Raw genomic sequence first — 26,383 nt, forward strand, 5'->3', positions numbered from 1 at the left:
TGGAGAACAGCATTAGGATGGAATTACAAAATGAAAGTTTGTAATGGGCTATGCTTTTGTCTTATATGCCTTCATTGGCTTAAGTTAACTACACATTTTGAAACCAATGGAGGATGCACAGTGGTGATATTGTGAGGATTGTGGCCAAAACTTTTCTGTTCCAATGACAAGAAAACAACTAACCCCACAGTCATTTAAACAAACTCAAATAATTTTAAATTAGCCTATTGTTCCAAAAATGTGATTTTCCTTTTAACTAGGGAAAAAATAAAAGCTATATGGAGGACCTATTCATGCTAACATGTTTATATTATCAGAGGAAAATGCTTGTGTTTGCGTTCTTTATATACAGTATGCAACTGGACTGTATTTTCCTTAAATCTTGCTGAATACAGTGGGACATACTGGGAATAAAGGTTAACAGGACTGTATCTTTAGATTAAGAATGTGACACCTGTTACTTGTTGTCATCTGAAAATTGTATTACAACATCATTGGTCTAATTAATTCAGGTTAATGAAAATTGGAACACAATGTCTAGACAGTCACAAATTCTCCATCCCTCTTATTATTCCTCTGATGGAATGAAAATGCCTACTTTGGGTTCTGTACAAAGCCTAACACATTTGTTTGTGTTAAATAAACACAATGATGACATGGATTATACTAAACTTAAGAGTGGTGATTGGGATGGTTCACACATGTATGCTTTTCAGCTGTTTTAAAGCAACATAATGTGCCTATTCTCATTCTTGAATCTATGATGCAGCTTTCATATTATTCTTATGAACTTAAATACAATGATCTTCGGTAAAGAGGTTTTTTACAGAATAGACTGAAAGTAACTGAAGAGCTGAATAATGAATTGATAATATCCATCTTTTCATACATAAATTCAGTCACCAGCATATCTTGTTTTTAAAACATTTCATTACAAGTGAATGAAGAAAGATGAAACTTAATTTGAGAAATCCTGGAAATTGCTGCCCATTACAATAGTCAATACCAAGTTACATAGCCTGATGCAGGTAGTCCTCAACTTACAACTGTTTATTTGCTGAATTGTTCAAAGTTAAACAGCACTGAAAAATGTGACTTATGACCATTTTTCACAGTTATGGCCTTTGCAGCATCCCCATGATCATATGATCAAAATTCAAATGCTTGGCAACTGGTTCCCATTTATGACCATTGCTGTGTCCCAAGGTCATGTGATCAATTACCCTTGGTGACCTTCTGACTAATAAAGTTAATGGGGAAACCAGATTCACTTAACAACCATGTTGCTAACTTATCAACTGCAGTGATTCATTTAACAACTATGGCAAGAAAGATCCTAAAATGAGGTAAAACTCACTTAACAAATGTCTCACTTAAAAATAAAAAATTTGGGCTCAATTGTAGTTGCATGTTGAGGACTACCTGAAGTCAGATTTATAGGCCACAGATTTAGTTCATATGTGCACAAATTATTAAAAATCCTTTTTCCATACCAATATTAATATTGTATATGTTACTTTTTGAGTTCTAGAAAGTACATGCAATGAAATCTGCCCCTCTTAAATAATGTTTGTATGCACTTTTATCACAGATCTTAAGATGCCTATGTGATTATTGACATAGAGTCAATAATACATGATGCAGCTAAATATACATGAAAGAAGTGCAGTAAAAATTATTTGCATTTGATGTTGTCTTTGGGATAATTAACTAGTAGAGCATTCAATTACATTGTAAATTGGATTACTAAACAATTGATTCATATACTCTTTTGTCACTTTGATTTTTTTTTCATGGTAGATGAAAATAAACCTTCTTTGGATGATAACTCATATTTACAACAAAGAGAGCAGGATTGTTAAACATTTGCTCTGGTGTAGTGAACACCAGCTGTTTTTAATCAAGGTGCTTTTGAATACCACGTAAAACAATGTGACAAAATCAGTTTATGGTGCCCTGAATGCTTGTTATGATTTAAGATCTTTAACAATTAACTGTGTCAAGAGTTAACTGTGTCTTTTGGAGATTAACTTAATTCTTAAAACATGGCTACAGTTGTCAGTTTTTTTTCATAGACATTACTTTTCAATAAGAGGAAATACATAAGTTGTACAGACTGTGCTGGCTGAGTGAACGGAAGGACCACATGGTCCCCAATTCCTTCTCATCAGAATGTTAAGAGTACTTATTTTAAATCCAGTTTAGGATATGTTATACAATGATTTTTTTTTAAAGCAAATCCATTATTAGCAAAGACAATGCATTACTACTTGTAGCAATATTAGTATGCTTCTACATTAGCATGAATGAGTCCTGCGCAGAAACAATTACCCTTAAATTGGATAGCTAGGATATGGATGGGAAAAACACTCTTTGCTCTTCAACATCAACAACAAATTCTCATTGCCATCGATTTATATGAACATCTTGGACAGAATTAAAAGACTTACTTCATGGCTTACTAAAGGAGAGAGAAAAAAAGATAATGTCAGTTAATGCTGCTAAAAAGAAATCCAAAGATCAACTCTGGAAGGTAACATTAAGACATATCCCTTATTTTAAAATACAGCAATAAAAGAAAAGACAAAAATTTAACAAAATCCTCTTTTTGTTGCCATTACCAGCAAATTAGAGCTGCATTTTCCTTACCTTGACAATGGCAAATGCTTATGTAACAATCTATTCAGAGACAGAAGAGGGGAAAAGCTAAAGACAGAGAGGCCTTATTTTTGAAAAATACATTCTGTATGAAAGAAGAGTAAAAGGTAGAAGGACAGGACAAAACTGCAGGTTTTTAGAAAAAGTGGGTTCAGCAACATGAAATTGAAAAATCTGAAGTGAAGGAATTAACTCAGCGTTTCTCAACCTTGACAATTTTAAGGCATGTGGACTTCAACTGCCAGAATTCCACAGCCAGCAATGCTGGCTGTGGAATTCTGGGAGTTGAAGTCCACATGCCTTAAAATTGTCAAGGTTGAGAAACACTGAAAACTGCAAGTTGCCAAGGTTTTGTTAGCCCTTGCTGAGAGAGAGAGAGAGAGAGAGGGAGGGAGGGAGGGAGGGAGGGAGGGAGGGAGGTGACAAAGAAGGAGTTGATAATCCAGTGAGGAGAAATACAACTAAAAGGCACTTGAAAAGACATAAACGAGCCAGTGCCAAGGACTTTTGCTTTTTTCCTCTCATTACAATTCAATGCAGGATGCCTGGTTTGCCAATTATTTGTAGGTGATGGCACATATCTTTTGTATGTAATTCACAAGCACAAAGGTGGAGTACAACACTGAGAAACACCAATAAATTCTGACCGTATTGCTTGGTTAACAGAGTTGACACACTATACCAGTACTGACCATACAGTACTTCCCCACCCACCCCGAAAACAAACACCCTAACCCTCCTTTGCCTATGCACAACACAAGCAATTATACACAAATACAGTATCAGGAATCCATTAAATGCTGTTACTCTGATATTTTTCCTTCTGGGCACTCAGCTACAAATAGGATGTCCATCCAATGGATTCCTGCCAAAATACATGTTTTGACAGCATCTTGGATTTTTGCACAGTAAAAAAAAACAAGGACTTATGGGCCCAGAGTAGGGTGGGGGAGACAGAAGGAAAGAAAAAGAAGAATGGAGGGGCTAAGGGAAGAAGAAAGAAGAAAAAAAGGCAGAACCAAAACAGAAAACCCCTCTTAAGTCAATCATACTTGGTCTCAACACCAGCATTTGAATAGTTTAAATTAAAACAGAAACAGAAGTAGACTGTACATGATTCAGATTGTTTAACACAGATTGTTGTCCATGTCTTAGAATATCTGGTACACCCACTGAAGCTCCTGAGAAAAGCTTGGCTCAGCGTCTTCAACGCAGTTTTCAGCCTGTACAGAAAAGGGAGATCTATAAATCTTTCTGTCTAAATTGTTTGAAATGTTTGAGCTCCTCCTCCTCCTCCTCCTCCACCTCCTCCTCTACCTCATGCTTCTGAATAAGTATTCTGTGTGTTCAGTTTATCCTTTTTTAATTTAACCCCATCCACAAGTTCAAAATTGTAGTTCTCCAGTGCAGATAAGTTTCTATCGGACATCCCATTGTGCCAACAGGCGCAGTACAGAATAACCCCACAGATGGCACCAAGCAGCACACCCAGGGCACTCATAGCGATGATGGTGATGAGAATGGGGTCAAGTGTTTTCAGCACATTGCCTGGCTTTCGAGAAATGTTGTCATTATAAGGCTCCCCATTTTCACGGTAATCAGGAGTAAATCCTACAGAGGAACAAAGAAACACAGAAATCATGGAGTGGCAGGATAGCCAAATCTGGGTAAATAGGGCCCAGTAAGAAAGATAAGAAGATAAACAAGCTTAAGTGGAGATGTGAGACAATATTATAAATTTATGACTTAAGTTGGTCACGGATTCTGATGAATTGGAAGCCTCTTCATTTCTCAGCATTCTTGTACGTATGTGTGTGTGTGTGTGTGTGTGTGTGTGTGTGTGTGTGTGTGTATTGCTATATTTCCTAATATCTGAGAATATATATTTTCATTTAGGCACTAAACGTAGTGCCTAAAATTTAGGCATTGAATTAAGAAGCTGATTTTTGTTTTGCTTTTTTTACATTTTACACCTGCAGGAGTTATGAACTAGATTGTAGAAAATGCTTCATCTCTAATTTCTTGTCAATGGAAATAGAGAAGTCTTTTTTTTCTCCTTGGGAAAAAAAAAATTGGAATAAATTGATCTTTGTCTTTATCCTGTTATGTGACACAGGAAAACTAGGTAAAATTCAAATTATATAGCCGTTTAGAATAGTGCACTGCAGAAAAATTCTACATTTGATTTTGTGAAATAGAATTTGGTCCCCTCCCTCAAAAAAATTCCTTCCTTCCTTCCTTCCTTCCTTCCTTCCTTCCTTCCTTCCTTCCTTCCTTCCTTCCTTCCTTCCTTCCTTCCCTCCCTCCCTCCCTCCCTCCCTCCCTCTCTCAGACATCCTCATCTTTTCTATGAAGGTGCCGGCAGCTGGAAAAACAAATTTTACCAGATGTCTGCCCTGTTTACTTGCAGAGGTGGCCTTGAAATAGCTCTATTCTAAAAGTTTAGGAACTAGCAGTAGTTGATGTCAGATATTTACTATTTTCAGGCTCAAGAATTTCAGATTTAGGTGATTGAGCGATGGTCTTGAGATCCTCTGAATCTTCTGCATAAATGATTTAGGAGACATTTAAAATATATGATAAGAAGCTTTGTTTCATGTCATCTTTTGCCTCTCCCCCTTACTCAAATGCAATTATGGAGAGTCAGAGAGATTGCAATTTGATTCTCTAATGTTTCTTCCTGAAGAATAAAAAGTTTAAATTTAAATCTCCAGCAAGATGTAAGGAAAATACCTCTTTATTTGCCACTACAATACATTCTATTATTGCAATTGCTGATGTGTTTGAAAATGGCTATCCCAAAGGTGCTGTTTCAAAAGGCAAGTGGACTTTGTTTTTCCTTGAAGACATTTCACTTTTCATCCAAGAAGTTGCTTCAGTTCTGAAGAGGTTCTAGGATGAGAACTGAAGAAACTTCTTGGATAAAAAGGAAAAATAAAGTCAAGCTGTCTTTTGAAAAAGCACCTTTGGACAACCATGATCTGGATGACTGAGAACCTCCGTAGATATTTGAACATGGCTAAAACAATATAAGCAATGGATATTGATGAATTTGATATAATCCTCTTTAAAAACCTTTATTTTATTATTGGTTACTATATTATCTGTGTTTATTCCTCTCCTTCATTAAAAAAAATGTAAAACAAGTCAAAATATTAAGCAATATAAGCAAACAGGCATGTTAATAATAATTGTATGACTTTATTAGATTGGTCATCTATATAAGGTGGATGGATTTAGTTGCAATGGTTTATGCATATGCCATTAGAAAAGGAGTAGGTTAGGGACATATAGAAAAAAACCCTATATGATTGCTAAGAGACAATACCAAGTTATCTCTCTCACCAATCAGCCATCTACATTGGTTAAAAATAAATTGAAATGAAACTGATCCACATGAAAACCAAATTAATTTTTAATTAAAATATATATATTACCTGTTTGATTAATATCTGGTTCTACTTCAACTACTTCATTCCCTGCATCATTTGATTCTGTTAAGCAAAGAGAATTGACACTGATTATCGTAATGATAAATACTGACTGGTTATCATACTGCCAATAATGATACTGAGAATTTTTCTTCCTTTTCTAAGCGTGATTATATTGGTTTGATGGAGTTGTTCATTAACCTGGTTTTTCCAAAATTAGCAAAGAAGAAAAAAACCTTTTCTCTACCATAGCATGGCACAGTTTTAGTGCTATCAACTGGGGATTTTTGTCTCAGATAAATGAAAATCCACATATAAAATTGGCATATTTTATTCATTGCATTTATAATCTTGGAATCCAATGCTATTAATCAGTCATAAGTATCCTTTAGCCATGGAAAATAATTATCTTAACTGAAGTGCATACATAAGGATATTAGAATAGAAACCTGCTGTTTAAACTCTTCTTTCATAAGACTTTGACCTGAATGACCAAAATCATGTGAAATTAATTCCCAAATTAGTAGATTACCCATCATAACTTTAGTATCAATATTTTCACTCAGACCTTTAAGGCTAAACTATTTTGAAGATTTCAACTGTACTAATTTTGATTGGTTTTAATTTTTGTAGTGTTGGATAGCTTTATTGTTGTCCAGTGGTTCTCAACCTGTGGTCTGTGGATTCCTGGGAAGAAATATTATGATTGAAATCAATGGCCTCCAACCTTTTGGACATCAGGGACTGGTTTCCATATACCGGAGGGGACATGGTTTTGTGTGCCACCTGCATCCCGCGGACCAGTTGGGGACCCCTGATTTAAATCTTGAGTTAATTATCGGGGGGTCCATGGCCAAAAAAGCTATTTAAAGGAGGTCCATGGTGAAGAAAAGGTTGAGAACCACTGTTCTGTCCTCCTTCGGTTTGGCATCAATATCATAGGATTACAGCTGCACCAACAATTACTTTTATGACAGATCACTTATATCTATTTTAAGCATATGGTAGACTTAGTTAGTGTGTCCATATTCAAGATCAGCTATGAAGCTTACTTAAGCTTATTTAAATTTAAGTTATCCAACATCAAGCGTATGTAAACTGATTGAAATCACCTAGTTTTGCACAGATCTAGGCTTTTGGGGTAACTTGTTCACAAGAGAAATATGAAAGACGTATGGTAGGAAAACAAATAAAGGTAAATCAACTACAGATATATAGGATCCAACATTTGTTAACAAGATTGTTATAGCCTTTATGTTATATATAGGTATAATTTCTGCTTTGAGTATTTATTAAAAAGGTGGAAATAAAAATGTAATAGTAACACTAACAATCAGCAGAAGAATTCACAGTGTTCAGTATGGTAAATTTTATAGTTACCATCAAGTCATACTTACTTCGGCATTCTTCCTGTGTTATGTGGCTGTCAAAGTTAATATCATCAACTGCAATTCCTCCATTTCCCTTTCCAATTTCTCCTTCCACCATTACCTGATAAAAATAAATTACATTTTGCTGGTTAATGGCCAGCTAAAATGGCCAGAACAAAGACTAGTTATTGAATCTTTAAGCAAGCATACATTGAAGAGACCAATCTTCTGTTATCTCTAAAGGCTCAAGATGTCATATGAAAGTACCATTTTATGAAAAAACAACTCTTTCAGAGAAAGTGCAGTTTTACCCTCAGGGCTAAGTGTAAAACAGATTGTATTGTTGTGCAATAAATCAGCATTCAGAGATCCATACAGTTATAATTAAATCTTTGTAGGTTTGCATATTCTCAACATAATTGGTATTGAGAAATTTTTACAGAAGTAGCTAAGAAGGACGTTATTTCCCTTTATTTAATTCTGTTATCATGTGGTGGATTAAATTATCTTTTGGGATTGAGGCCATTTTAGATGCATATTCTCTCAAAATGGCTGCTATGGGATTTACCAAAAGGCAAAGTGAGGTTGTTCATTCTTTTCCTTAGTGATCTGGGATGCTTTTTGCAACCCCAACTTAATTTTCCTTTACTGTTTTTTTCTGCGGGTGAAGATACTACTGAGCAACTCTCATACATTATTTTATTTTCTAAAAATACCTGTGGGACCTATATAAGCTTGCCTCCCATTTTTTTTTTAATTAAAAGAACAAATAAAAGCTCTGGAGTCTTACTGGCCCCCCATGTGAACACCACTTTGTGGAATGGGAAGAGGGAGAAAGAAAAGATAAGAGATTTCCCCAAATACAGCTGAGCTACAAACCACAGTGGAAAAAAGAGTTATTTTAAGCTTCAAATGAAAATACCCAGAGTGGGTAAACCAAAATCTTATGGAAGATATGATTAAAATGCAGGTGTCTCACCATCTGATGGATGGTGTTGATGAAAGGCATCTCCTGCAATGGAAGACCCTCTTCTGGGAGATTCTCCTGTTGCCTTTAAAGCAATTCTTTAAATATATTTACATGTTAAGATATTTAGCTATAATTCTGTATTTTTCTTGTCTTATTTTTGACTATATTTTTCGTAATATAGATTTATGTATAAAATATTAAATTATAAGTAAATTGGCTCACAGAAAGTATTTTCCCCTCCAAAACAAATCACATAAGGAAGAAAATGAAAGCACAACTGCATTCATCTGTAGATCAGATACCTTAGGTATAGATAGCAAGTTCATATTTAATATGGAGTGATTAATTCAAACTTTGCTTCTCCCAAATCCAAATAGTGTAAATATAATTAGATATGAAGATATGATTATGTTGTCTTTTGCAACCTAATGCTTCATAGGCATGTTGAGTCTCTCAGAATTTCTAGCCAATGCAGTTTTTGAATGTCATGATTAGGAATCCGGGAATCTGTCCCCTCAGCACATCAGGAAAGCATCACATTGGGATATTAAATGAAATAAACATCAATATTGTCAGTTTTTATTGAAAGCAGATCCTTGGGTCTTTCCCACTCCTGAGATCCTTTTAAGACAGGAATAGTCCATCTATGGATTTAGGGCAACCCTAGCATCTATGTTTAATTACAAAAGCCTTTTGCAAATAATTGGATTCAGACCTATGGAAACAGCAATGATGCCATTCACCAGCACTCCAATGGGCATGAAGGAAGGAGCATTAGAAGTAGTGTGATGGAAAGGAATGCAGAAGGTCAGGAGGCGTCAGCCTTTCTAGGCAGACCAGAAAAGAATTATGACCAAGGGAACTAATTCTATGTTATTCTAAAGCTGTGTTAACAGAATCTTGCAAGTCTGAAAGTACAAATCTCACCTTGTGTCCTTTGAAGCCTAAGAACTTGTGGGGTGTGTGTGTGTGTGTAGTTATATGTGTTCCTGCTGAACCTCTTTCTCTGGCCATTGTGCAGCTATGAACTATGTCCTTTCTTATCTGGCTTTTTCTAAGGCAGCATTTGTCTTCCCTCTCATTTCCAAACTCATTCCTACCTATCATTATAGCAGGAGACCTTTTGTTTTGCATGCAGGAGGTTCATTTCAACCACTTCAACCCTTAACCTATTTCTGTTAAGGTTTAGTTTTCTAAACTAGGGTTTAGAAGTCTAAATTTTATTCACAGCTAGTGTGGGGAAAAAAAGAGGAAGAGGAGGAAAGGGATGGGAAAGGGAGGAGGAGGAGAAAGAGAAGGAGGAGGAGAAAGAGAAGGAGGAAAAGGAGGAGGAGGAGGAAGAGGAGAAGGAGGAGAAGGAGAAGGAGGAGGAGGAGGAGGAGGAGAAGAAGAAGAAGAAGAAGAAGAAGAAGAAGAAGAAGAAGAAGAAGAAGAAGAAGAAGAAGAAGAAGAAGAAGAAGAAGAAGAAGAAGAAGAAGAAGAAGAAGAAGAAGAAGAAGAAGAAGACCATCCTTTTCAGCTAGCATATTTTTTTTTCTCTGTTTCTAAGTAAACCTGACTCACTTAAACTCAAGCTTTGGCTGGAACCCTGTGATCACTGCATTAGTATCTTAACCAAACTCAGGTCTCTGTTGCTCTAGTTCTTATTTTATTTCTGAAGCTTCCCCATTCCCCACGAAAGACAACTTAACGTGGGGCTTCAGTCATGCACAATGCATGGAATGCTATTGATCCAGCCTTCTTTTATGCTTAAATTTCTTGGCCTACCTGATAATGTTTCACAGATTTGTGGAGAAAAACCCGGCCTTCCTTCCAGCAGTTTCCCTGATTTCCACTTAGTGTCCATAAGACCCGATCGTATTCTTTAGGTATCTGGTACCGCAGTTTGATTCTTAGTGTGCCGACGTGAGGGCCCGACATATGATACCAGAAAGTCATGCAAAGGGCATAATTTTGCAGATTGATGATGGGGCTGATGAGGCGGACAATTTTGCCTTTCTGGTTTTCATCAGCTTGGGAATAAATAAAATTGCCATCTCCTATTGTGACAAAACACTGCATTAGACACAATGACCCAGTTTGACTCCCTTTAATCTGATAAACTTCAAGCATTACAACATGAACAAGCTTTTTCTAAGGAGCTGCAACTGAAAGCTTACTGAAAAATATCTTGGCATGTATGGCTATGCTTTCTCATCCTCTTCCAGCAAACTGAAATTAGTTAAGGCACGAACTTTCCTGATTTTCTAAATGGTAAGGCATCATTTTGGTAATAATATGGAGAGATTCTTAAGAAACAATGTGCTGTGTAGTAAGAGTGGAGATATTAAGATGTGTTTCTGCCCAGATCAATTCATCCCATCCAGTTTTCACTTGTGCTATATGTATTTCTTTCAAGGTAAAACACTTATAAAATATGTACATATTTGAAATGCAATTTGTCATTAAAATATACTTTTTGCACAGAGCTGTAGTAAGTTATTGAATGGGAAGCTGCATTAAACAAGTAGAAGAACAGATAATTCTCCTTCTCAATTACTTTGGAAAGTGAATGTTTGCTTCCAAATGTGGACTGAATAATATTCTGAAGAATCCTTTAGTTGTAGCTTCTTCTGTACTTTAAAGCAAGGGAAACCATGAAAATTATTGTTAATGTTGCCACCAGATCACAAATTCATGTCTTTAGATCTCCCCAGACCCATGGGGAAGTACAGCAACCCCATCTTCATCAACATCCTCCTTCCATTTGCTGAGTAAAACCCAGGATTTCTCTTTGCATTCATACTGTATTGGAAGCACCAAGACATTTCTGAGTTGCAAGGATTAGCCAGTGATATCACCATTGTTCAGGAGATGACTGGTCGGAGGCTCCTTTCATGTCCCTGTTAATCTGGCCACCTGAGAGGTACTTACAATTGCAAACTTTCAAACTGCTTGTTTGACAGGAGCTGGAGTGAGTGACGGGAGCTCACTCCATCACACAGCAGCACCTGTGTCTAGGACATAGGCTTGTTGATTGTTAACACAGCATCCTAACCATGAGCCACCATATTTCCTTTCTCTTCACAAATCCCAGATCAAAAGAACCAATGGTCGGGATAGGGAAGGAATAAGCAGGAGGGATCATGGCTTCCTGGTATATTTCCAGGCCCTAAAGAGAGATTTTAACTACTATTCATGTACATTTCAGTTTAGTTATATTTGATGGGATTTAGCTGCTGTATGTGGGGGTAGATTTTCTACCCCACTTCTGTCTCTCTGCATTACAGCTTTCAGGTTTTGGAATGAGCCTTCGCAGCTCTTTGGTAATCAACCAATTTGTTTATTCATTTCGGTATATAGTCAAATCATTTTTCAAGGGAGAACATGTCAAATGGCTATTCTATGTAAAGAGGTTCAGGAATAGCAATTGATTTGTTCTCTTAAATAGTGGCACAATGAAGCTGAAGATAGTTAAGCAAAAAAAAAAGGATATCAGATATATGGTGTGTGTGTGTGTGTGTGTGTGTGTGTGTGTAAAACTCCTTGTTGTGAATCTGTTTTCAGCTTATGGTTTAGAATGTGGAAAGCATCTAACAAAATCTCATTTAAGAGATAAAATCCCTCCCTCCTCAACCCTTCAATGAGAGGACAAGTCATGCTTGTCTCTAGATGCTCATGGCAAAGTTCAAATATTTTTCATTTCAAGAATATTATTGCAACTCTGGGTCAAGAACTCTGCCTTTTTTGTCTTAATTACAGCTCAACTTATGCATGCCTTTTAGATTCTGTCAGTCCTTGGCTAACGTGGCTTTTAACCTCCCTTCAATGTCAGTTCTTACTGAGTCATTTCATCTTACTTTGCATCAATTTTTGCCATTATTACAGCCTTCATTTCAGCTAACTTCCTTTTGCTTAATTTGATGCCGTTTATTTGTACAGTGCCATTCATAGTCAAAGTATTTAAAGTTTTTTCCTATCCTTTAAAAACTAAATCGACTTGTCTCAAGATTCAATTGAACTGTCTCTAAATTTAAGGAGCCCAATTTCCTTGTCATTCTCATTAAGTAAAGTGGGGATGGGGATAGAAAATGGAAATGGGGAAGGAAGGTTCATTGCTAGTACCTCTGACTATCTATATAAATGAAAAAAGGGAATGAATAATTGAAACATGGGCCACAATGTCACCCTTTGTTCAAAAGGTTTCTGCCTTCAGAAACAAGCATTTAGAAGGCCTAAGATCTCACTATATCAGTTTCCACCTGATAATGAGGCCTCTAAAAGCACCTTTAGAAGAAGTTGAAGTTAAGTGATCTTGCAAATTTAAGAAAATACACATATACATAAAAGCACCAGGATAACGGTGCATTAAATCTAGTAATTCTAAGACAGGATTTGAAATAGCACCCTTGTTTTCCTCAGTGTAAAACAGAATCGACACACAGATACAAAGTACAAGATATAACTGTAAGGGTGCCTGCCCAATACAGTCATAAGTCATATCAAGCTGGTCAGTTACATGACCCATCCAATTTTACAAACGTTTTGCAGCAGTTGTTAAGTAAACACAGCACTCATAAAGCAAATGCATCAGTTGTTAAGTACGCCCATTGTTTGCTATGGCTTGGTTTTGCTGAAACTGAAATGTGATTATGTGACCATGGGTTGCTGCAAGTGACCTTGTTGCTGAATGCTTGAAGTGCAATCATGTGCCTGGTGGACAATGGCGATCAATGAAATTTTGTATCTGGATTTTAAGTCCCTTTTTGGATCTGTTGTAAGTTCAAATGGTTACTAAGCAACTGGTTGTAAGTCAAGGACTATCTGTAAATGTTAGTACTGGCAGATCTTTTATTTTAAATACAACTTGTCACTGGATCAGTTGTTAATCCTATTTTACCTGTGTGGTCCTGAATGGGCCCTGTTTTGCTGGTAAGGACTGCCCATCTCAAATCCAGCTGGGCATCATGTTCCCAGCGACAGATCGTCTTCTGAGAACTGTAGCCAAATCCGCAGTTGAAACCATATGCTGGAAGTTCTTCAGTAATGGAATAATGGATGGCTGCAAGAAAGCAAGATGTAATTTGTGAAATTATTATTGTACTTTAATTTTTTTTAAAAAATGTATCTAAAGATAATTCTAATAGACTATCAATAGTTCTTTCGATAGCTACTGCATTGACTTACATGCAGTGATCGGCAACAGCACTGTGCTGGAGTGGGAAAGGAATCAATGAGCTTTCCACCATTTTTAAACATTTCCATCATGTCTTAATATGGCATTGGTCCAAATCATTGTATAAGATGGGAAAAACAGATTCTTAACAGTAAAGCTACCATGTCAGAACAATAAGCCTAAGATCTTACTCAATACAGAAGGCTTTCAAGCACTGTTGAACTGGATTGTCTCATGTTGAAATAAACAGATTCATGCATACGATCATCTGAAGCCACAGTTTTAAACTTAAACATCTATACAATAGGTAAACCTCCTAAATTCCCCAACCAGCATGAAGTCTGCACATTTTAAATATATCAAGGTTGAAAAATATTGATCTAAAGAACTTACTCTATGAGATAATTAAGTCTTAATTTTGCACGGTTCCTCATTTCCCTATTATACCAGGGATATAATAATAATAGTAAAGTTGGAAGGGACCTTGGAGGTCATCTAATCCAACCCCCTGCTCAGGCAGGAAACCCTACACCATTTCGGACGAATGGCTGTCCAGTCTCTTCTTTAAAACCTCCAGTGTTGGAGCATTTACTGCTTCTGGAGGCAGGTTGTTTCACTGATTAATTGTTCTCACTGTCAGGAAGTTTCTCCTTAGTTCTAGGTTGCTTCTCTCCTTGATTAGTTTCCACCCATTGCTTCTTGTCCTGCCTTCAGGTGCTTTGGAAAATAGCTTGATTCCCTCTTCTTTATGGCAGCCCCTGAGATATTGGAATACTGCTATCATGTCCTCCCTTGTCCTTCTCTTCGTTAAACTAGACATACCCAATTCTAGCAACCGTTCCTTATATGTTTTAGCCTCCAGTCCCCTAATCATCTTTGTTGCTCTTCTCTGTACTCTTTCTAGAGTCTCAACATCTTTTTTACATCGTGGTGACCAAAACTGGATGCAGTATTCGAAGTGTGACCTTACTAAGGCATTGTAGAGTGGCATTAATACTTCACGTGATCTTGATTCTATCCCTCTGTTAATGCAGCCTAGCACTGTGTTGGCCTTTTTGGCAGCTGCAGCACACTGCTGACTCATATTTAGGTGATTGTCTATTAGGACTCCGAGGTCCCTCTCACAGTTACTACTATTGAGGATGGTGCCACCTATGTTGTACTTGTGCATTTGGTTTTTCTTGCCTAAATGTGGAACCTTGCTTTTTTCACCATTGAATTTCATTTTGTTAGTTAGTGCCCAATATTCAAGTCTGTCCAAATCCTTCTGTATCTTAACCCTGTCTTCTGGAGTGTTGGCTATTCTTGCCAGCTTGGTGTCATCTGCAAATTTGATGAGTTCCCCATCTATCCCTTCGTCCAAATCGTTGATAAAGATGTTGAAGAGCACTGGGCCCAGAACAGAGCCCTGGGGCACCCCACTACACACTTCCCTCCATATAGATGAAGTTCCATTGAGAACCACACGCTGAGTACTGCCAGTCAGCCAGCTACGGATCCATCTGGTGGTGATTCTGTCTACCCCACATTTTTCTATATTACCAAGTAGTAGGTTGTGATCTACTTTATCAAATGCCTTACTGAAGTCCAAGTAAATTATGTCTACAGCATTCCTCTGATCCACTAATTTTGTCACTTGGTCAAAGAATGCAATAAGATTTGTCTGGCATGATCTATTTTTGACAAACCCATGTTGGCTTTTAGTAATGACTTTGTTTGCCTCTAGGTGTTCGTTGATTCGTTGTTTGATTATCTTTTCCAGGATCTTCCCAGGTATTGAGGTCAGGCTGATAGGTCTGTAATTTCCTGGATCCATTTTTTTTCCTTTTTTGAGGATGGGAACTACATCAGCTCTTTTCCAGTCCTCTGGTAGTTCCCCTGTGTTCCAGGATCTTTGAAAAATATAGTTCAGTGGCTCCGATATCACATCTGCCAGTTCCTTGAGAACTCTGGGGTGTAATCCATCTGGTCCTGGCGATTTGAACTCATCTAGGCTGGACAGGTGCTCCCTAACCATTTTCTTGCCTATCTTAACTTGTGTTTCTGTTTTGTTTTTTATGGCACTATTTTTGATAGGTTGGTCTGTTTTTTCCCTTTGTGTAAAGACACATGCAAAAACTGAATTAAATGGTTCTGCTTTCTCCTTGTTGCTTGTCACCTTCTTGCCACTTCCACCCACTAATGGACCAATCATTTCCTTCACTTTTTTCTTGTTTTTTACATGTTGAAAGAAGCTTTTTTTTGTTATTTTTGGGGGCATCAGTAAGAGGGGAAGCTGCTAGAGCTGAAACTCTTCCACATCAGCCAGAGGAATGGTCAGTGTTGCATTGGTCAAGAGGAAGAGATGGGCAAAAGACTACAAAGATCCCTTCCATTTATATAGCAATAAACTATAGTTTGTATGACCTGGGGCATGTAGGGCTTTTCTCTAGTTACATCTAACCATGGTATGAAATGGATCCTGCCTTGGATGCAGCCACATAAAATATGGAACCTTTGCTTTCATTGGGCATGAATACAAATCATAAATGGGGCAATAAATTTTATGCTGAGATATTTTCCTGCCAGCTCAAAAACCGGTGGATAGTAACCAATACCAAGACCAGGATTTTACTTTAATTCAGAAGATTCTTACAATAAATATAAAATTGAAACCAGAAGTTTTCTTCTGAAGATTGATGGACAAAGAACTTGAAGGAAAATTTGGAATTTTGTTATTATATACTGTACAGTATATTGTCAGCAGCAAGACTCTTGTTTGTGTAAAGAGGCAAATCCACACTAATTCTCACAAAGGAAGAGTGCATGGTAAAAGTGATGGAGTTAGCAGAGATAGCGAAACTGACTGTTTTAATTAAAGAGAAGATCTAGTTTTGTTTCTACTTGGAAATTTATTTTGGACTTTTTGCTTGGAATGGAAAAAAAGTGAAACCTGGATTTTAAGTTTTGATGATTAAAATCATTTTGTTATTGTAGAAATACCTTGAATCTGTAAAGCAAAAATCTGAGGTTGTATTATAGTTATATTTTACTGCACTGAAAAAAGTCAGAAGTCACGTTTTTTTCTCTTTCTGAACTTTTTCTTTCTCTTAGTTTTCTGATAAAAGTTAATAAAATTTATTTTAAAAAAGAACTGGAAGTTGTACTAACTTAGCCATGTCCATTTTTCCTATGTAAACAAGATCTGCTAGTAAAGACTTTTTTCTCACTTGTAATTTTATTATAAATATGCTATGGCTTCTACCCAAGTTTTGCTCATTTCATCAGATGCATTCATGTAGTTCATGAATCTTATGAAACTGGATGTGTATCTGGATTCTGTATTTACATCCACTTGTACACCCAAAATGTTATGCACCAATATCTGTATAAGTGTATTAACAATACTTTTTTCTTTGTTTCTGTTTCAGAATCAAGCTATCAGTAATAAGCTTCTGAATAAAACTACTTGCCCAGTTATTCTGGCAGCACTACCAACCATAGTATTCTTATGCAGACAATGTGATAAAGGCACAAAGTACGATGTTTTGCCAACTCTGGGAATCTGCATGCTTCTGTCTTGGATGTCTTCATTTAAAAATATCTGGTAGCAAGGCATAGAACGAATCTGCTTTGTTAAAATTCCCAAAGAGCTTCTATCAGTCTGCAGACAATTCTAGATTAGACAAGCAGTCAATTCATTGTAAAACAAATCCATGCACTTGATACATCTTGAACGTAGTATTTTACTTTAGGTAAGGTTTAAAACTCTATTGCAATTCTCCCATTCATTCTTGTATCTTACTGCACAAATAAAGACTCTCAAATATATATCAAAGTTTTCCCTACACGTCTGCTTTCGATATAAAGGGATATTCCACATGTGGAAACTATATTAAGAGAATTTCCTGATGGAGTTCAGAACCTGTCTGGCAACCAAAGAAAACTCTCCACAATATATGAATTCCTGTTCTACATTTAAATAATCTGTTTCCCCCATCTGCTTCCTGAGCTTCTACTTCAAGGATTTCACAGAATTCCAGAAAGGCTATCCCTATATTAAAAGAATGATTTGTTATGTTTTGATTTCATTAGATTTTCTGCATCTCCCCATTGCATTTCCATTCATGTATGAAACAGGTTGATAAACTGCAGAATCAGATAATGGGGTTCATATCTGGAATCTGGATCTGGATCCAGATATGCCTCCAAATGCAGATGTTAGTTTTATACACCGAATTTCTTCCAGCAGCATATATCCTTTTCTACACTTTGCACAAGTTACTCATCAGAATGTCTAGTTAGAAAGCCCAGCACCGCCAGAGGCACGTGAAGGAGTTTCTTTGCATTTTTCACAATAAAACTAAAAAGAAACATGAAGTCGTTCCAAATAAATATAATCCTTTTCACTTGGGAATGTAGAATCAATTGACTACTTATCTAATGACTACCGTACTTATCTTCGCTTTTGCGAAGTGTAAATATATTGCCAATGCTGATCAAAATACAGTATACCAAGAATTTTTTTATATGCTCCTTAATTGGCCCACAAGATGGCAGCAGTTATATGAATAGCTCTGGATAAGAAGAAAGGACAATATGTCTGACAAGCAACCAAGCAGACTATAAAGCTCCTTGTAAAGCATGAAAAGTATGCAACTTCTTTTGATCAGGGTGAGATCATGTTTTACTTTCAGCTTCTCCAAAGTCTGCCAAATAGTCTTACATGAAACTGTTTATTATTTTTCAGGGGAACTTGGAATTTGAATTTAAAAATAAAGTTATTCAACATAATGGTAGATTGCTTTAATCCATAGTTTCAAAATATGCCAAATTCTTTTTTATTATTATGATGAACTACAAGAATGTGTCCATCTCTAACCTTGGATAACTCCCAAGTGAATTAATTCTACCTTTTCCAAATAACGAGGACTGTCAAGGCACAAAGACCAAACTAGCTCAATAACTCAATATTTTTTTTTAAATTTTCCTAATTAAAAAAAAAAGGAAAAGCAACTCCTATAAATCTCATGGGAGAACTGAGGAGCTCATGTTTGGTGTATTTTCTTGCTGTTATATTGGATTATAGTTTGCCTTCAACCATTCAGTGTTTTTTAACAGGAATGAGGAAGCCCACTGACAGCATTCCTGTAATACTATTCTATCACCTGTGGTTCGCATAGCTATATCAGTTACATCAGAACACTTTAAGAATATCATTTTAAACTTTTTAAAAATAGAGGAGACAGAGAGAAGTAGAATAAAAAATGAGAAGAGCTGAACATTTACTAGAAAGTTGTAATATACTGAAGTTGTTAAATATACTTCAAGCCTATCCCAGTATATAGTTTCTACATGAACTCAGGAAGGCTGTATTATTATTTGAATACACTGCTTATATTCAAGTAGCCCTTGACATATCACCACAATTGTAACCAGAATTCTACTACTGAGCAAAGAGCTGTTAAGTAAAAGGTGCCCAATTTTATGACTTTTTTTTTTGCCATGCTTGCTCAGTGAATCACTGCAACTGCTAAATGAATCTTGCTGTCATTAAGTGATTCTGGCTTTTTCCCACTGACTGGTTGTCAGAAGCTGGTTGGGAAGATTGCAAATGGTGATCACTGATCCAGGACACTGCAATTATCATAAACACCAAGGACCTGAATTTTGATCACGCAACCACAGGGATGCTGTGATAGTTCTGAGAACTGGTCATAAGTCATAGTATCTTTAAATGGTTGCAAGTTGAGGTCTAGCTGTATATTGATGCAATAGTTAATTTTAGTATAGATTAAAGCAGAAACACGTGAAAGCAACTGATACACCTAACTAAGCATTTTAACACAAAGGGGAAAACATTTTACTCCAAGCTCTGCATAGGTTAATGGAATGTATGTTATGATGCACATGCCAGTGTTAGCTATAGGCAACCTTATACAGAATTCCTCAGAGGCTAACATAGCCTGTCTTCTACTCTCTGTTAGATGATCACAACTCTCAGCAAATGCCACTTTGGGTTAGCAGAAACTCGCCATGCTGCAAACATCCAAATTATTTCACTCTGTATAAAGCATTCTCATGCAATCCCAGACATATATTCTCTCCTTCATCATTTCTGATGCCCGAGCCAATACAACTGGGATACTCTCATACAGCTCCGATCTGGCTTCCTGATTACAAGAACAAAAATAAAAACCCACAACAAAATCCCCACAAACCACTCGCTTTGTATCTTTGTAGCAAATGCAGCAGCATGATAGATGCCTAACAAGCTGTTTAAATTAAAGTTGAGGACAAAATCTCACCATCCAAATCTCTATAAGACTCTTTGAAAGCACAGACATACATGCTATTGTGTAATTAAAACAAATCTGGCCTATGAGAGTAGCCAGCAGCTGCATTTCTTGGCCACATCTTGTTCACAGCTGGAACAATTAATGCTCCACATGAGCAGCCAGCCAGCCAAGCCCTTTGCAAAGTCGTTCCTCTTTCTTGGCCCACCCAGTTTTGATACGTTTTGACAGCTTTTCTGGAGTAAAAGGGAATATGATGCAGCTAACCACATAGCCAGTTTTGAAGTAGTGGAGAAACAATGGAACCATCACACTACCAAGCACCAGAGTAAGTCTAACCATGAATAGAGAAAATTCAAAATAGTCACCTCTGTGATATATTTCATTTTTAACAGGTTTTTTAATTGCTGGAAAGTCATTGAAAAGGATGGATCATGAATTACTTCCTTTGTTTGGAGGGAATCAAGCTACATGGCAGCCATTTATCAGCTTGCATGTGCTCTTCAGCATTGCCTAGGTGCTTTTGCAAACTCTACTTCTGAAATACTTTTAGTAATATGGAGAACATTGACTGATCTAGTGTATATTAAGAAATGCGAAACAATTGTCTTAAAGAGTTTGTGAGTGTAAAGATCTGACTTGGAAAAATCTAGATAAATACTAGATGGCAGTAAGGAGATATAGGGGAAAAAACAAACTCTTTTGCCACATGTTGGTTGTATACATTTTTACAGTTCAGATTTGGAAGCCATATTCTATTAAACTGATTGGGAATTCTGTGGCAGTAAGATGGGGAAGCCAAAGCATCAGAATGGCATATGTCAAGTTTACTTTTCTTTAATTACTTAATCAACTAAATTCACATAGCATTTTAATCCAACTGTGCTCCAATAGTCTAAAGCTGTGCTTTTCAGGCTTGGCAACTTGAGGACATGTGTACTTCAACTCCCAGAATTCCTAGCCAATCTGAGGAGATCCAGACAAACCGCCAAAGTAGAGAAATACCGGTTTGAAGCGTAATGATGTTCCAAACTTTCTAAATGCAAGCCATTGAATGAATTTAATCCCATTCTCCAAAAATGCAAGCCTACAGTACCCTCCAAAATGAGATTTAACAAAATGTGCAAACTATTGTACAATACCCTTAATTTTCCATGGAAAATAATACTTAGGATCATCCAATGCAGATGATATTTTCACATGATATTATTGCTGGAGAATTGGGAAAGTAAAATAATACAAAAATGAGGTTTATGTGCTTCATTGACTGCATAAAGATATTCTACTGAGTGTGTCTTGTCAAGCTGTGGAATGTGCTTAGGAAAAAAGGGAATTCCAGAACATCTCAAAATGCTCATCTGCAACTTGTCAGGGAACCATGGTACAGATAGTACATGGCAAAACAGAGTGGCTCCAGGTTGCCAATAGCAATAGCAATAGCTCTTAGATTTATATACCACTTCACAGTGCTTTACAGCCCTCTCTAAGCAGTTTACAGAGTCAGCATATTGCCCCCAACAATCTGGGTCCTCATTTTACCCACCTTGGAAGGATGGAAGGCTGAGTCAACCTTGAGCCGGTGAATATCGAACTGCTGAACTGCTGGCAGCTGGCAGTCAGCAGAAGTAGCCTGCAGTACTGCATTCTAACCACTGGGCCACCACAGCTCTTGCCAAAGAAGTAAAGCAAAACTATATAGTCTCCTTTTATTTATTCAATAATAGACTGGAAGGCGATAAGTGTGGTTTTAAAGTTGGAGGAAAAAATATTCATAACCTGTGCTATGCTATGACATTTGTCTGATAGTGAAAAAAATGCAGAGGATCTGGAAGGTCTCATAAAAGTCAAGGAACTCATTGCATTAAAAATAGGGCTAAAATTAAATATAAAGAAGACCAAACTAGGTAAAACAAGTAGAGCATCCAGCCTTAGAACTGACAATAAAGATACTGAAGTGATAAATACTCTCTTTTAGATCAACTCTCAATGGTAAAAGGAACAAACAATCAAGGAATATGGCATTGACTAGTACTTGATACAGTAGCCACAAAGGCCTTGGAAAAAATATTCAAATGCCATGATGTGTGTCTAAACCTACAAATATCAGAATTGTAGAAGCCATAGTATTCCCTGTGACTTTGGACTTTGAAGATACAAAGGTGAAAAGGTTCCAATGCTTCTGAATGTTGTGTTGGACAAGATGTCAGAGAATACCTTAGTGATATCTACAAACAAGTAGTCTGCAAAACACTGGTGAGAAAATTTAAGAAGGACATTATGTCCTGTCTTTAGGTTTTTTAAAAATGTAATACACATAAAAATACAGGTGGAGCTTTGATTGGGCTATCATCTTGATATTTTTACCATGGCCTATCATTACAAGGAAGCATACAGAGAGATTTTTCTGTAATAGCTGTGGGTTACATTTTGTGATTGGCTGTGAGTCACAATGAAAAAGTTAACATTATAGTATTGGTGAGGCCATGATTTTTTGATTTCTTGTGTTTTTAAGGTAGGAATTGGAGAAGTGTTTTGGATATTTTCCCCACTTTATTTTTTAAATTATTTTAAACTTATTTTAGGATTCATACTTTCTATCCCAGTAATGCAGGAAACATTGCAGGAATGCAGTGCTCGTGGAAAGCAAGGAAGATCTGGAATGGAGCCGAGGTGGCGCAGCAGTTAGAGTGCAGTACTGCAGGCCACTTTAGCTGACTGTGTTCAGCAGGTCAGCGGTTCAAATCTCACCGGCTCAAGGTTGACTCAGCCTTCCATCCTTCCGAGGTAGGTAAAATGAGGACCCAGATTGTTGGGAGCAATGTAAATATATATATATACATTGCTTACTGGTGTACACCACTTAGAGAGTGCTTGCACTTAAAGCGGTATATAAGTCTCATAAATAAAATAAAATAAAATAAAATAAATGGCTAATCCTGAGAGTCAAAGATGAAAATGAAAAATTTGGATTGCACCTTAACATCTACAAAAAAATTATGATGATTGCAGATAACACACAGGTCAGAGTGCAAACTGACAATGAAACCATCAAAATTCATCTTTCTGGGTTCTAAAATCATCCAATGTGGGGACTGCAGCCCTGAAATCTGAAGGTGTATAGCGCTTGGAAGAACTGCAATGCCCAGGATGAATAACATCTGGAAGGGTAAAAATAGCAGCCTCCCAACCAAATAAAGATTAGTTAACTCAATAATTTTTCCAACTGCTACTTCTGGCTGCAAAACTTGACCTCTAAAAAAGGCAGATAGGAAAAGGATGGATGCCTACAAATTGTGATGCTACATATGACTACTATGCATCCAATGGACTGCAAAAATCAAAAAGAAGTCCTAGACCAAGCCTTACCAAAAATATCACTCAGAGCCAAGTTTGCCAAACAATGGCTATCATAGTTTGGTCATGTCATATGAGCTTGTTCACTCGAAAAATCAGTCATGCTGTGAATGATCAGTGGAAAAAAGAGAAGGGCCGGCCCAGTACTTTTTGGCTGGACACTATAAAAAATGACACCGGGATAATCATGGCAGATCTGAAGGAGGTGGTGTGAAACCGAGGGGTATGGAGAATGCTTATCCATAGAATGATGAAGAGTAAGACATAATTGAAAGGCTGACAATAGATGCAGGAATCTAAGTTTTGGCAGCCAGAATGGTCAGCATGGTTTTTTTTACATCTATCATAATTAGATTAAGAGTTAGATTAGCTTTACAGCCCTATTTCTATTTTCCTAAAATTGCTCAGACATTGCACAAAAATAGGATCATTTTTAAAGAAATACAATTTTTTTTGTCTAAGAAATGTGAAAAAAATCCATATATTCAAATGAGAAATCAATAAAAATATGATCCAATAGTATTATAAGTTTCACTATATTAGCCTTCAAGATGTCCCAGAGGTGCTTTTTCAAAAGGCAAGTGGACTTTGTTTTTCTCTGAAGATACTTTGCTTCTCATCCAAGAAGCTTCTTCAGTTCTTCTAAAGATGAGATGTGAAACGACTTCAGAGAAAAACAAAGCCCAGTGGCCTTTTAAAAACCACGACCTGGATCAGCTCCATAGACAAGGCTTCAAGATACAAAGAAATAAAACAATACTGAATCTAAGCAAGCAAGATTATTGTCAAGAAAAAAAAATAGCCCTCAAAGAAATGTTTCCACAAAGCTTTTTTTTAACACTCTGAAGAGATTAAAAAACAGGATGCTGCTCACAATAGCATATGCTGATTAAATAAATTTGGAGGAAGAAAAATTAATTTAAAACATGGAAAGCATTTTATGATAAGGAAATTCAGAGGTTAAGAGGCAAAATCTTGGAATTAATTACTTTAGTCTGATTGCTTTTTGTCACACTGTTGTCTTTTATGGAAGTTTTTTCATTATTGATACTTTTTTTTTTTGCTCATAGCAAAGCTTCAGCATGGCAGAAACACATCCAAAGACACATAGCCTGTGAAATTACTTCTGAGGCTGTGCCTGATTGTCGTTTAATAAAGGAAATGGGAGTAACAGGAGGAGTGACCTTTCCCCCTCTTTTTACAATTATTAACACAAAGCATTTAAAACTGCTGATCAGACTTAGAGAATTTGAAGGGGGGGGGGATTTTTTGTCTCTCCCTTTTTCTCCATGCAGGATAATAAAATAGCCCAGTGAAACTGCAAATTAAGAGCTTTTCCAAGCACTATTAGCTATTGTATTGATTGAGGAGAAAGGACCAGCTGCCAGTAATAACTTTTTTTTTTATCTCAAGTTTAAGCAATTTGCATAAAATCTTTCAAAGAAGTCTACCTAGGAAAGAATATTGTAAAACTGCCAACTGTGTGATGGGAGGAAAAAAACCTGGCCAACATTATTTGGATGTAGTTTTCCCAGGAAAGTGGATGATATAAATAGTTTGAACCTTACTCTTGTTTTCGATGACTTTTCTCCCTTTGGTTTGCAAACACATAATGTATCATAGACAAGATATCATGTTTTTCCCTGGAAGTACAGTGTGCAGTTCAGCTGCTGAATATTTTCATGGTATTGTCACAACTTGGCATAAATAAACACTCATTCTTTACTGTATAGACATTTGGATGAAAGAAGGGAAGCATCTATTGAACCGAGCTTAGAATTCAGATGCTCCATTATCCTTCAAACACTTCGAAGGAGGGTAAGTTGGAAGATCCTGCAAGTCATTTAAATTGTTGTTAACACAACACATAATTCAGAAATGCAGTATCCAGAGACAATTATTTTCATAGCCTACCTGGCTGAACTGTAGTATCAGTTGGTACTGGTTTTTCTGTAATCGTAGCTGTGGTACTCCCTGAAAAAAAAATATGCATGTACACACACACCCACACACACGCACGCGGGCACACACACCCACACACACACACACACACACAAGTCAAAATCCATCGATTTATCATCTTATTTATAAGTGTTCATGCAAATTGAATCATCTAAGTTATTTTTTCAAGAGACACTTTATTTGAAAAATACTTTATCTTGAGTATATCACAACTTTTTTCATTTTGTCCACAAATTAAATTTAAAATTGTTAGCTAAATTCTATTATTATTCTTTCACTGCAGAATCTGCTAATAATGAGGTAAGAGTCCTATGCAAGAACAATTGGCACAGGAAAAGTTTGAAAGACTGTGAGTTTGATTTTGATTGGTCCTTTAAAGAGGTCTTTCTAATCCCATTCCTTTGTCTTTGTGTTGAAGAGAAAACGTTAAGGTGACAGACACAATTCTTTCACGTAATATATTCTCTTATGGAATATTTTTGGGGAAAATACTGTAATATCCTTGTTATGGAACTGATGTTGAGAGCTTGCTTAACTTTGATGACTTTAAAAAAGTAGTTCAAACTACCTAAAAAACTGTAATTGCTTCCATAAAATTTTGGGTGAGATAGAGAGGGAAACCAAGCACCATTGATGTGTGATGCTTTATAAGAATTAATTTGATTTGGGCTATCTATGCCCTCAATGAATCATATATTACAAGAGAAGATAAAACCTACCCCAAGCAATTAGTGATGTTGGAAGCTGCACTATCATGTAAGAAGAAATAAATATTAACCTTTCCAGCTACATATTATTTTATTAATTATAACTGGACAATAACTCATCAGGATGAAAATGAAGTCACTTATCTAAAAAACCAAATATAAAGCTCTAGGAGATAAGAAAATTCCAAACAGCTTCATCAGCTAACCAAATGTAGCTTATATAAGAAACAGACACCATTCTGGCTTTCTGATTTTTGTGGCTTCTTTTAATTTGCTAATATTTTGTGGCTTCTTTTAATTTGCTAATATTTAGATGTACTATACAGACTTAAATGCATCTCTGAAGTAGGAAGAACAGACTATCACTGAGTTCCAGTTTAGGCAAAATATTAATGAAAAGGAAAAAGTAGTACCCCCTCCTTCTCTGCTTCAATTGTAATGAATTTCCTAAATGGAATTTAGAAGAAAACTACCCCAGGTTATAAATAAACTGGATTTTAG

At 36.5% G+C, this 26,383-nt stretch overlaps 1 protein-coding gene across 1 annotated transcript in view; it reads right to left on the bottom strand.

The window, feature by feature from the left end:
- Window positions 1-1,302: 1,302 nt before the first annotated feature.
- Window positions 1,303-26,383, bottom strand: part of NRP1 (neuropilin 1) — a 159,753-nt gene continuing 134,672 nt past the window's right edge. The window contains 9 exon segments of the mRNA XM_039347060.1: window positions 1,303-2,461; window positions 3,772-3,881; window positions 3,976-4,006; window positions 4,009-4,269; window positions 6,096-6,152; window positions 7,487-7,580; window positions 10,197-10,468; window positions 13,309-13,470; window positions 25,128-25,187. Coding sequence (XP_039202994.1) covers window positions 2,415-2,461; window positions 3,772-3,881; window positions 3,976-4,006; window positions 4,009-4,269; window positions 6,096-6,152; window positions 7,487-7,580; window positions 10,197-10,468; window positions 13,309-13,470; window positions 25,128-25,187 — 1,094 coding nt within the window. The 3' untranslated portion in view covers window positions 1,303-2,414.

The sequence above is a fragment of the Crotalus tigris genome, unplaced genomic scaffold, assembly GCF_016545835.1.
Source record: "Crotalus tigris isolate CLP2741 ecotype Arizona unplaced genomic scaffold, ASM1654583v1 scf7180000018049.691279, whole genome shotgun sequence".
Taxonomy (NCBI): domain Eukaryota; kingdom Metazoa; phylum Chordata; class Lepidosauria; order Squamata; family Viperidae; genus Crotalus; species Crotalus tigris.